This window comes from Taurulus bubalis, assembly GCF_910589615.1.
Source record: "Taurulus bubalis genome assembly, chromosome: 4".
In the NCBI taxonomy this organism is placed as follows: domain Eukaryota; kingdom Metazoa; phylum Chordata; class Actinopteri; order Perciformes; family Cottidae; genus Taurulus; species Taurulus bubalis.
Genome location: NC_136592.1, coordinates 10,348,533 through 10,360,770, shown reverse-complemented (window position 1 = coordinate 10,360,770; position 12,238 = coordinate 10,348,533). Strand labels below are relative to the sequence as shown.

The 12,238-nt window shown below is 40.9% G+C and overlaps 1 protein-coding gene across 1 annotated transcript in view; it reads left to right on the top strand.

Annotated features, from left to right (window-relative positions):
* Positions 1-12,238, top strand: part of pcdh17 (protocadherin 17) — a gene marked incomplete at both ends in the record, with an annotated part of 50,933 nt that overhangs the window by 18,803 nt on the left and 19,892 nt on the right. Inside the window, 2 exons of the mRNA XM_079217269.1 lie at positions 2,347-2,405; positions 2,857-3,029. Of these exons, the coding sequence (XP_079073395.1) occupies positions 2,347-2,405; positions 2,857-3,029 (232 nt within the window). The remainder of the gene's footprint in view (positions 1-2,346; positions 2,406-2,856; positions 3,030-12,238) is intronic.

The window sequence follows — 12,238 nt, the reverse complement described above, 5'->3', positions numbered from 1 at the left end:
TGATATTTGCTCTCTGTTTACAGGTGCGGGAAGTAAATTAAATCCTGTAACAATCCTGTAATAACAAACCTTTTTTTCTGCTAATGTACTTTCATTTCTTGCCAACAGGGCTGAGTTGATTGGAAAGTGTGTTCAAGGACGAGTCCCTGGTCATAAAAGTACAGAAGGGGCACATTATTATAAAGACTTCCATCTCTCCTTTTTGAAAAAAGGTTGTTATCATTTCAGTGCCAAAAGATTCCAAACATCCATTCTTCTCTTTCTCCGTGGTCAGATTCCAGCCTTTGATCTATTCTGTGGGTGTTTTTCTTTTAATCTTGGCGAAGGCTGAGATGGAATAGTGTTTAGGTTGTGACAAAGGTGTTGGCAAAAGCATGGAAGGTCAAAGTACCGAGGTGGCCTGTCTGACCTTCACACATACACACTTTCATACTGAGCCACCGCAGAGCACGGATGACATTGAAATACTCTATTGACTGTGAGTCAAGCTGTGCTTGTGAAAAATCCTTGCACAGGCAGACATTACTCACTAAACATGACATTTTACTGCTATCAATTCAGGAAGCCAATTGTTTTCCCCTTTCCTATTGGGGCTGGGCAATACATCAATATAATATATTGATATTGTGATTTGAGACTAGATATCGTCTTCGATTTTGGATATCTTGGGAATGTAATATGGCAAGTGTTGTCTTTTCCTGCCCTTTTTGGTTTTGTAAGGATGTAATACAGTAAGGCAGTGGTGAAACGGAACATAAAACTCACAGTTCTGATCGGATCACGGATCAGAGTCACGGATCGGATCAGCACAAAAGAAAAAAGGAAGCAAATATAACTTTGAGATCCCCGAACATGTTTATTTTGCTTCCGATACGAATTGCCGATCATTGATGATCCATATTGGCGGATATATATCTTTGTTGTTTGATTATAAAAGCTGGTCGACAAGGCTCAAGACTACTTTTATTTCCATGTTTTTTTAAAACCCTAACAAAATTCAAACTGTTATCCTTTTACATTGTTATAGTTCAAACGTTTTACAAGATTTCATGTGAACACATCAGGATAATGTTATAATTGGCCCAAATGCTCATTTTTTCACTGAACACAGCCTGAACGCGTCACAATGTAACTGAACGGAGTCTTCGCTCGTCGGCCATTAGCGGTGCTGCCATCATTAGCTCTCTTCAAATAGATTCGTTGCTTTTACCCACTTAGTCATTATGTTCACATTACTGATGATTATTTATCAAATATCTCACTGCAACACAACAGGGACTTTGAAATATTCTTGGAATAATTTTAACAAAAGATAAACAGATTACTTCCTTTTTTCATGAGTTATTTGTGGTTTACAGCAAAGTCTATACACATGATTGCTTCTACATTAGTAGTTTTCATTATGAGTTAGGTTGACAGGCACTTCTGTAAATGAAAGGAAGAAACTGAGATCTCTGTGACCTTTTAGATCAATTGATATGATTAAAACCCCTCTGTATTTTGAAAGAGACGGTACATTCCAGTGCCAATATGATTGATCCAGTCTGTAATGCACTGCTACATACCGTGCTGAAGATTGAGGAGTGTTTGTGCAGTTTATGCAGTATAGGCTTTGGACCTGCACTCCATTATAGTGATGCATTTTGTAATACATGACATACGATTATTTGTGTAAATTTATGTGCTAGACTGTACTGTGTTAGTGTCTCTTTGTGTGCACAATCTTGATATATATATATATATATATATATATATATATATATATATATATATATATATATATATATATATATATATATATATTTGTGTAAATGTATGTGCTAGACTGTACTGTGTTAGTGTCTCTTTGTGTGCACAATGTGTATATATATATATAATTAACACCAACAATTTCTCAATTTCTGGAGCTAAAAATGTAGTGTTGCGGCTCAGAGTCAACCGATTCTCACAGTAATGTTGTGTTTAAGAAATAGCAAATTATATTAACATTTCTGTACAAATAGTAGTATAATGTCATTACTAGATGTTTAGCTGACATATTTTCTATGCTCTTCAAGGCTATTGTCCAAGTAGTTATTGATTATGTCTGCCAGATTTAATGTTGAGCTCTGCGGTTTGCTCTCGAAAGACTAATTAGCCTGCTTTATGTGGTTAATGAAATGCTCAAAACTAAACGATATGGAGCTCACAACCCCAGTATTTTATTTGCCCCTACTCTGTCCTCTAACAAATTTTTTTCCCTGCACAATTAATCATTTGTCACTGGGAGATCTTGTTTCACAGCAGGACTCATTCCTTTCAGAGTCCACTCCATACCTATGTTCTCTCTCTCTTCCTTCCCCCCAGACGGACAATTTCCCCACCGAGCCTAATTATATGGGTAGCAGACAACAGTTTGTTCAAAGGTAAGAGTTGGGATCTATAACGGTCACTACATCTCAGATCTTTGTTTTCTTTTCTCCAATAGCCCCGACACAGTACTATAGCAACAGTAACTAAACCGACTATTAATTGTTTTGTGTCATAGCAGGGAGAGGAAGGGCATGTACATTTAATTAGGTTTAAAATTGGTCACTAACAGTGTTCTCGATAATAAATAAAAGATAATAACACACAACATGCTCTGCTTTTTAGTTTAGCAGATAGTACTGCCGGTACAGTATTTTTAGAAGCATTACATTCTAAATCCTATTATAATGTATATTTGTTTCTTTTACTTAAGCATTCATGGGATGCTCATTAATGTTTCATGTTGTGTCCAAACTTCCTCGGAGGGTAAAAAAAGACATCGAGAAATTCTCCTCCAAACACCGAGTACTGATGCTCTTTTTTCTTTCTCCGTGTTCATGTGTATAGTAGTTCGACATTCAAAGACCCAGAGCGAGCGAGCCTCAGAGACAGTGGTCATGGTGACAGCGACCAGGCTGACAGCGACCAGGACACCAACAAAGGCTCCTGCTGCGACATGTCTGCAAAAGAAGCCCTCAAGTTGAAGGCTACAGGCGTGAAACCGCCACCTTTGGAACAAGGTGAGACCTCATCAGCAAAGTTGACTGCATGAGGAATGAACGTTGCCGCGCGAGCCAGACCCATTTGAATCGAATGACTATCAATCAGTTGCCCCCGCGGTGCTGCTGTTATTTGTATCAGCGATTCAGCTCCTGACTTGCCTGAACGCTCACAATCTGAACTTGTACTTGGCTACTTTATCCTCCCTTACTTTGTTCTCTGCACTTTTCTCATTTAATGTGTGTGTGTGAGGGTGTGACGAGTGTGCATTCTATACACGTCCTCAGTTTATCAAAGCAGACAAGCCCATTATGTTTTTATAAGCCCAACTTCTTCAGCCTCTCCATTTAGTCCCCCTTCCCTGAGCACCCGTCTCTGAAACTTTGATAATGGAACATGGAAAATGACTTAGTGAGCGGCAGGAGATGTAGCTTCGTAGCGTGGTGATTAAATATGAATAATCATTCTAAGCGCTGTGGGTCGGGCAGATTACATATGACATGTGTAGAACAATACCTCCCCAGATATGAGTTGTTGCAGTCCTCCCTACCCCAGCCACCTCACATGATTAGTGCAGGTTCAGGGGAGGCAAGAAAGCCAAGATTATACATAGGTATTGACGGAAGGAAGAGGACAGGAGTTGCTATGGTAAATTTCTCACTGCAGCTTCATGCAGTCATGTACCTCGGCGTGGGCCATTACCTGCTTGGCAAAACAGACATTCCCACAGAAATACAAACCCACTAAAGTCTTGACACCAAGAAGTGTGTGTCTCCCTGACGGGCTCCAGAAGTAGAGTGCGGTGTACTGAGCATGGATTCTGTGTAATGGTGCTATTAATCCAGGGAACAGAAGGGCTGTTTTTCTCTTTGCGGAAGGACAATGACAATTTGCGCAACACTCTGTGCTGCAATATGCATGTCTGAATAGATAACTTTTTCTTTCCTTTTCATTGGTTTTTCGAATGGAAAAAAAGCAAGAGAAATTGGCCAATTAAAAGGCTCCATATGTTTCTCATTTTGAAAATGTCCTATTTAATTGTCCATAAGGGACAGAGAATCACATGTATAAACACACGCACGCACGCACACACACAAAGCCGTGACAAACGGAGCTAAGAGTGTGTTCGGCAGTAGTCAGCCAGCATAAACTGTCCCGATACAACGTTGCTCCCGCCAACCACCGCCTGCCCATCCACCTTTCAGTTTTCTGTGTGTTGTCTTCGATCAGGATCCTTTTTTATCGTCTCCAGCAAGAGCGTGTCGCTCCCATGCACCAACTAACATACACATGCGCACACACAAACACACAAAGGCCCGGTGGTGCTGGAAACTCAGGCTGCAACCTGCTTTTGCCCGTTTCTCCCTCCCATTTATTCTCACACTCCTCTGTGTTTTCACCCCCGCTCCACGACTTTCATTCCACTTCTCCACCTCTCGTGGTTTGGGGAAATCGATTGATGTGAGATTAGACAGTTAACTGGCTGCAGCTGGCTGTGTTTAGCCAATAACATGCGGGCTGAGCGAAGCTGTGGGGGAGGGCCGGGGCAGGAGGCCATGGCATGGCGCAAGAGCAGGGGCGATTGAGGGGTGGTGAACGTTGCTCTGGCAGTGTTTCACCGTGTCTTTATTAGGTTGCAAAGATGCCAGTTGAATGATCCAAAGCACCAAGTCATCCCACACTTTCAGTTGGTATTTACATGAGAAAACAATACCATGGTGTGATTATATGCCTCTCAAATTACAATATCATCTGCTTAGAAAGGTCTGTTTTATGTCCTCCTGCTGTTTTAAGATGAATCGCAAGATGGTCACCTTGTGCCTGGTAAGTCCCATCTGCCGCGGTGTCTTAAGTAGTGCAGCTCATGTACAGGTAATTTATTAAAGTAGTTTCATGGCTAATTAATGAGGCTTAGTAAAATAGAAATAGTGAATAGAGGAAACTGACACGTGAGCTGTGAGTGTCCGCTTCCAGGTAGTGATATCTGTGGTTAAAAACAATTACAAATCTCCATACTTGGAGGCACACAGGTATGTCTATTATCAGATAGAGGAAAAAAAAAAGACAAAAGGGAGCCTGTCATCGGTCACTGTCCCTTGGGTCCTTTTCCTCCAGGCTTATTTTCTTCACATCTCAGCACTTAGCATCTACTACCCCCACCGCCTTCCTCCTCTCCCTCCTCTTCATCCCATCTTAAGTCCTCTGTTTCTTTCCAAGCATAGCCCTCCCAATTACTATCTGTAGCTCTCGCTGCTTGCCTGCCAGGACTCCGCAGCCTCATTCACTGGCTCAGTATAAACAGAACTACAAGTGCACAAAGCATGTAGTTCAAGTCCCAATCAATCGCCAACCCTGTTTCAGTTCTTAGCCTTTATAGTCTCTAGGTTGTAGCCTAGAGTGTAAACACAACTGTGTATCCCTCTCCTTTTTTGTTTTTGATTGTACCATCCCTTTCAGGCATTTCCTGGCTTCTTTTTGCTTTCCTTATGTTTGCTGTCCTGTGGTCACGGGCATTGGTAGAACAAACATGCAACTCCCATGTCCATACTTGTAATTCTTCTTCTTCTACTTTGATATTCTGTACGGTTTCCTTCCAGACAACATAATCTGGACATCTTTGCACTAGGGACTGGTCTCAAATTGATTAATTAGCCCTGCAAAATTGGTTGCAACGTATTAATTAAGCCGAAGTATATCAAATGAATTTTTCTTGCCACTTTTAAACGGCGATTAATTGACGCTTCAACGCATCTGCAGCAGACGTTCACACGGGCTTATCTGGCTCTGGCGGAGTGGCTGGCAGCACATCGCTCGCCTCTGTGGAGATGACTGCCGTAGTCGCTATCGCGAACAGACAGGCGGCAGTGGTGTAGGGAGATGTTACCCACTGATATGGCTGTCTGAGGGAATGGAGAGAGAGGGATGATGGAAGGTCGTGGAGGGACGTGTTTGACAGGGATATAGTTTGACTGAACCAGATGACCTGTCCTAATTAGCTGCGATTGGACTGCGATAAGCAAGCCGCCTGACTTGTTTTAAAAGGGAAGCATGTGTGAGACTGAGAAGGATGTGATACTACAAGGAGAGTGTGGATACAGGGAAGAGAGACAGCACGAGATGTGTTTCTATGACAGCACAGTAGGATGCGGGGGATATTGACTTTTCCCCGTTATTTCTGGCAGGGTGATAGAAAACCCCACACAGCATCCCTCATCTGAGAGTATCTTAAATGAGGGAAGTGTCATGCTTTGTCAATTCACACACTAAAACTATTGGCACGCACACACACGCAAACAATGATGTAAATGCACACAGAGACATATAGTGTACACAAACAAAGGATGGTGGTATATATTTAATCGTATACTCCTATATTTATATGAGGCTTGTCTTCGCTCCAGGTGTTTTAATAATGTATGGTGCTGAGGATGTCAGTGAGTCCTCTGGATTTGAAGGCATGTGCAGTATATATTTAGAATGTATGATGTTCCTAAACATGTTATCTCTGTTTGGTAGCAGGATATCTTAAACACTACCTAATATATGTCAGTGTCTTTTATGCAGCACTTGCTGACTCATATCTCCTTTTTACACAATCTCAAAAGCTTTACGAAAAATAAGAAAAAATAAGTCCTTGGTTTGATGTGACTCTTTCAGTTTCAATTAAGACATATTTCCATTTAAATAAATAATATTGCCACTCTTTGTCCTCCAAGAACATGTCACTTCAAATATTGAAGACTTGTTGACATGTCGACATCGCAGCGTTTCTCACGTGAATAATCCGCCTGGGAACAAGGTACACCCATGAGAGCCCATTTATTTTAAAATGAATTTCACCACTGCTATTATGCTTTTTTCATAAGCATTTTCAATTAAATACAATCGGCAAAATAATAAATATAATATTTTCATAAAATCGATGTTTGATGCCCCGCTGTAGCATTGTGACACTTCCAAGCATGGAGATTCTATTAATCTCTAAAATCATGACCAAATTAAGGTTTCTCTACCAGTCCACGATGAGACCAAGCAAACTCAATATTCAGACTTTAATCCATATTAAATATTCACCAATCTTCCCTTGTGGTAGTCTTAATCTTAAGACTCTGGCATTACTGTACTTTTCCAAAGTATTTCAAGTCCCTCCAATCTCTCTCTGTTTTTATTTTTTATTCGCAGCAATTAATTTTGAATCACGGCTAAACCTTTTGATACAAAAATGCAATTCCGAGATTAATTGACTGGTCAGAAGTCGGATCAGATGCCCTTTTCACACTTGTAGCCATGACAACCTCTACCCCGCTCACTTTGGCCTTCAATAAACCTTTATCTGCCTGTTGGAAAAGGGCATTCCTTTCAACATCATTCATATTTCATGGACAGATCCACATTGCACCTACAATTCAAATCATTTAGAATTTGTATTCAAAATGCAGCACAATGAGCATATTAGTCCAATGTGGATGCATGTCCCTTTTGCCACAAATAGTTTATGAAGGCCAGTACAGTTAATGTATTTCTCACTAAACTACTATACGTATTACTTCTGCATTTGATAATGCTTGTCTATGTCTTTTGCTGGTATTTATATTTATTCATTTCAAGAATTAAAATACCTGCTTTTTGTGGCTGACCAAATGTACCTTTTCTATGCAAACATTTGCCCCCATGTGACCAAGACATTAAACATTATCATTTGGGAATAAAATAATGATTCATCTTTATGTGGGTTCCCCTTGAGGGGTGGATAATTGTTCATTATGTGAAGTTTTCAGTTAAAGCGAGAGAAGGACAGAGACCGGCAGACAAAGAGAGAAACGCACTGTTCAGACACAATTGAATGTCAAAACAAATGAACAAAGCAACACAAAATCTGGCTGAGCGAAGACAGGCTGCTTGAAGACGCACTTCCTCTGAAACATTTCCAGTGGGCATTGCATCCCAAATAGATATGCGATGGAGCCATGGCCAGAATGTGACTCAATCATGAAACTGACTTTTAGACATTTATTTATCAGAAGAGGACCTTTGGTCCTGTGATCAAGAGGCTTTATTGCAGTATTGCATAAATCACCCCCAGTCCTTGGTAAATGTATATATCATTGGTGACAAAAATAACACAATCATTGATTTACACTTGAACGAAAAATGTGTTGAAAAATGTGCCTTAACTCCCCCATAAATCAGTACAGCAAGAACTTTATTTTTCAAAGTCAAAAAGCAGAACCTTAATTGTCGTACAACAATCTCCTGTTGGCGAGATGGACCACATTTTCCGAGGACATTGTTAAAGTGAGATTCTTCACACATTGTTAAAGTAATTGTCCTGCAGGTTAATGGTCAAACATTTGCTGAGGGCGAGGCTTCATTTCAGAGCATTGTAATTGGATGGCTTACAAACATTACTCCGAACAGGTAGCATATGGACGAGTCATGGCTTCATGTGACTCCATCGCATCTGTCTGTTAAGACGTGATTAATTAAAGCCATCGGAGTGAGTTTCCAAGCGTTGTTCCAGTGGAGACGAGCGCGGGCGTCACTCCGGTGAACCCTCTCCTCGCTGTGTGTCGTCCACACCATCACCGCTTGTTTCATCCGTCATCGGTTGTTTACAAATTAGGGCTTTTTTTAAGGGGTGGGGGCTTCTCTTTGTTTTACAACACAACTGACGATTCACATTCTGTAAAAGTCTGTCACATGACCTTGGGGCGGCAGATCACAAAAACCTAGCAACATCTGAAAACCGCAGCCAGATGCTCTGTTTGCGCTAGCCACTGGAAAGGCGAGGATTTGTCTCCGAGCCTTTCATCTTTTCCTGCTCCTCATCTTCTCAGCTCAACATGGCCTGCCCCTGGCTGGGCTGATAGCCTGATCCATGGCAACATCTCCGGCTACTTTTCCTGGTGTGGAAAATCAGAACTATCAACAATCTGGACCTCTCCAGGAAGCATCACTCAAAGTCAAATAAGATTTGAGAGCCCGTGTGTGTGCATTTGTGTGCCCACACGTGTGCCAGGCCGTGTGTTCACCCCATTCTTAGCGGATATAGTGGTATCGCACAGCAGTGAGGCGATTTGCGGCTAAGCTAGTGGAATCCTGTGGAAAGCCTAAAATCGTGTGGGGGTGAAGGGAGGGGAAATATCACAGTCTTTGGATTTCTTCTCTCATTATGGAAGATTTGTAGGGATTAGTCTATTTTCTTTAACACACAAAGTGTTATTAAATTCCTTTGTTATGAGTGTGGTTCACAGAGGGGTGGTGTCCATTCTTGTGTCCTCCCTTGTCTGCTTAGTGTGTGTGTGTGTGTGCGATATTGGACTCGGCTGGCTGTGGGTTTTGTGATTTCCACCTCTAAACCTCAGCCTGCCTGCATGGCGGCTCACCCCCTGATCCTCATTCAGCCAGTGGAGCCTATCTGAAGCACTGTGGCAGCACAACGTTGGAGAGGATTGATGAATATTTCGGACTCTTATCAATTGGGCTATAAATCTCTGGCATTATCCCTCCGCCATGGTTGCCGCAGTGAATAATTATGGCATGTTTATGGAAAAATATGTCTTATTTCACTCTAAGCACTATAACAACCTCCCATCATAGCATGATTGGACTTTCATCTTTTAAAAGATCCCATTGAGAGTGCTTTTCTCCTGCACCTTCCAATGAGGGCCGCTGCCCTTAAACGCACACGGCTGGCCGGCCCTTTCTCCTTACACCGCTCTGTAATGAGAACATTACAGGGTATTAATCCAAGTGTGTTTTCACTCATATTAGACATTGAAAAAACACACATAGCCATTAAATGCTGTGGAAATGCTATTCGAGGCCCGTTAAAACATGAAGGCGCGCTGAGTATGAGGATTAGTCCAGAGTCACGGAGATTTAACGTTAATCACTCTTCAAGCGTTTCCTTAAATTTTCATCCACTGTTGGGTCCAGTAAAACCCTCAGTGATACTGTAATTATGTTTTGTCAGGCTCACGCCCCCTTCTCTGAACAAAAGCAGATTTCAACACGCTGTTTTAATGCTGATCTGTCGATCTAGTTGGAGATGCTTTTGTTTTGTCATTGTACTGGTCTGAGGCCTCACCTGCAGATGAATTTGAATGTGTTTGCTCTAATGCCTCATTTGTGTGTAATAGAACTCGGAAAGTGAGGCGAGGTGGTTTGATGAGTTTGCATATTTCATGTTTACAGTTTATACATGCACACAGACTTGCTTGCTGTAAACAAACCAGTAGCCTACACTATCGTCCAGAATGTATGTGTTCGCACTGCTTAAAAAACACAACAACTGCCAAACTAGTTCTACCACTCAAGTGTGAGATATTTCCCCCGACCAACCGCAGGAGAGAGAATCCGGTGTACTTATCAGCTCCATCATCACGACAGATATGCTTCTGCTCCCAGTTGTTCTCTTTCTAATCACAGGAACAACAACCTTGTGGATATGGGTCTGTGCTATAAATGAAATTAATTAACATTGTGTGCCTGAGCCCCATGGCAGTGCAGCCTACGTGTTTTGTTTTTTGTTTTGTTTTCCCAGGCATGAACCTCTCATTGGAAAGCTTGGTTACATTTGTGATTACAGCACAGGGAAATAGGATTTTATTACAAATGATGATACATATTTTAAGGATAGAAGCTCTGACACTGGATTCAGAGAGAGGAGATGTTGCTGCAGTTTTTCAGGTTTTTTGTTTTTTTTGGTTTGTGACAGACTGAGTGGATGCGTGTACATTTGCACTGTCCTTGGGTATGTCGGTCTGCTGCATCGGATCGTGGTGGTTGTGGGTGTGAAATGGCCAAGTGTCTTGGGTTTAAATGAAGGGCCGATCGTAATGCAAGTTACTTTGTTGTCATAGCACCACTCGAAGAGAATGTGTGACAGAGCAGCAGAAGAGCTGTTTCCAGAGTCTGCTCTCAGTGGGGGAACCATCTTGTCCAGCACAGCAGTAGGGAGAAAACTACGGAACAGATTACAACGATGCAGAACATCGTCACTTCCTGGACCAGAGCCACTCTGTGGCCATCTGTCCTCTGTCCATGGACAGCCGTGTGTGTGTGTGTGGGATGTAATTCTAGACATTAATCACACTCGTGCATCTATGCTTTTATCTATGCTCTTTTACTTCCTGCTTATCATTTTTCAGCCATCATCATTTATTATTTCTTTATGTGTCTCAAAAAATGTAATAGTTATCAAATGTTGATGATTGTTTAAGCTATTTATCAAGTAAAAATACAAAACAACAATATGAGTTGCACGAAAATACATTAGTTGGTTAATTGATATTGGTCCTTATTCGCTCATCTTTTACAGGCGAGTAAACGTTTAGTTGATTAATGGAAGAAAAAATGTATCCATAAACAGTTAGAAGTTGCAGCTTTGCTGTCCTTGCAGACTTCTGTCTGGTAGTGTAACAGTCAAAGCAATGCTGCCATCTGTAGTTTCTGTCTCTTGACTTGGATCCATTTCAGTTCAGACCACAATAAATGAATATGCCAGAGTCCATACAATAAATTATAAACATTGCAAACAACTACTGATAATTAGTGCTGCAACGGGGGAAAAACATTCAGAGTTCTGTTCGTTTCACGGATTGGAATCACAGATCGGATCGGCACTAAATAATTAAAAAGGGATCAAATATAACTTTTAGAGATCCATGATCCACGATACTAATTGCCAAACATTTATGCTCTATTTAGCAGCTGGTCTACAAGGCTCCAGACTGAATGTTTTTGCCACCATCCCAAAAATAATGTCAACCACTCTGAAGTCTATAATAATGATACTAATAATAATTCTAAATGTTATACTTTTCCCGTTTTACGGTCCCCCCCCCCGCCCTCATAAAAACACAGTTCAAATGATAAGGAAATAAAAAAATGTATTTTTATAGATTAAAACTAATCTTGTCATAGTTTTTACGATGCATTATAAACTGCTTTGTAAACAACTCATAATTCATCTCTGATATCTATTTTATATTACTAAAAATATCTCCTCCATACAACTCTGAATGTATTCAAGTTTCTCACCAAAACTACATTTTACGAGATTACATATGAACACATCATGATAATGTTTTGACACAAAAGAGTTTATTTTTTATTTTTTTACATGTTCTTGTTGGCAGTAAAATGCTGCAATGAAGTTGTATAGTACTTCTATTCCTTTTGTATTTTAATGAGCAAAAATACGATGTAAAATCAAGCGCCTACA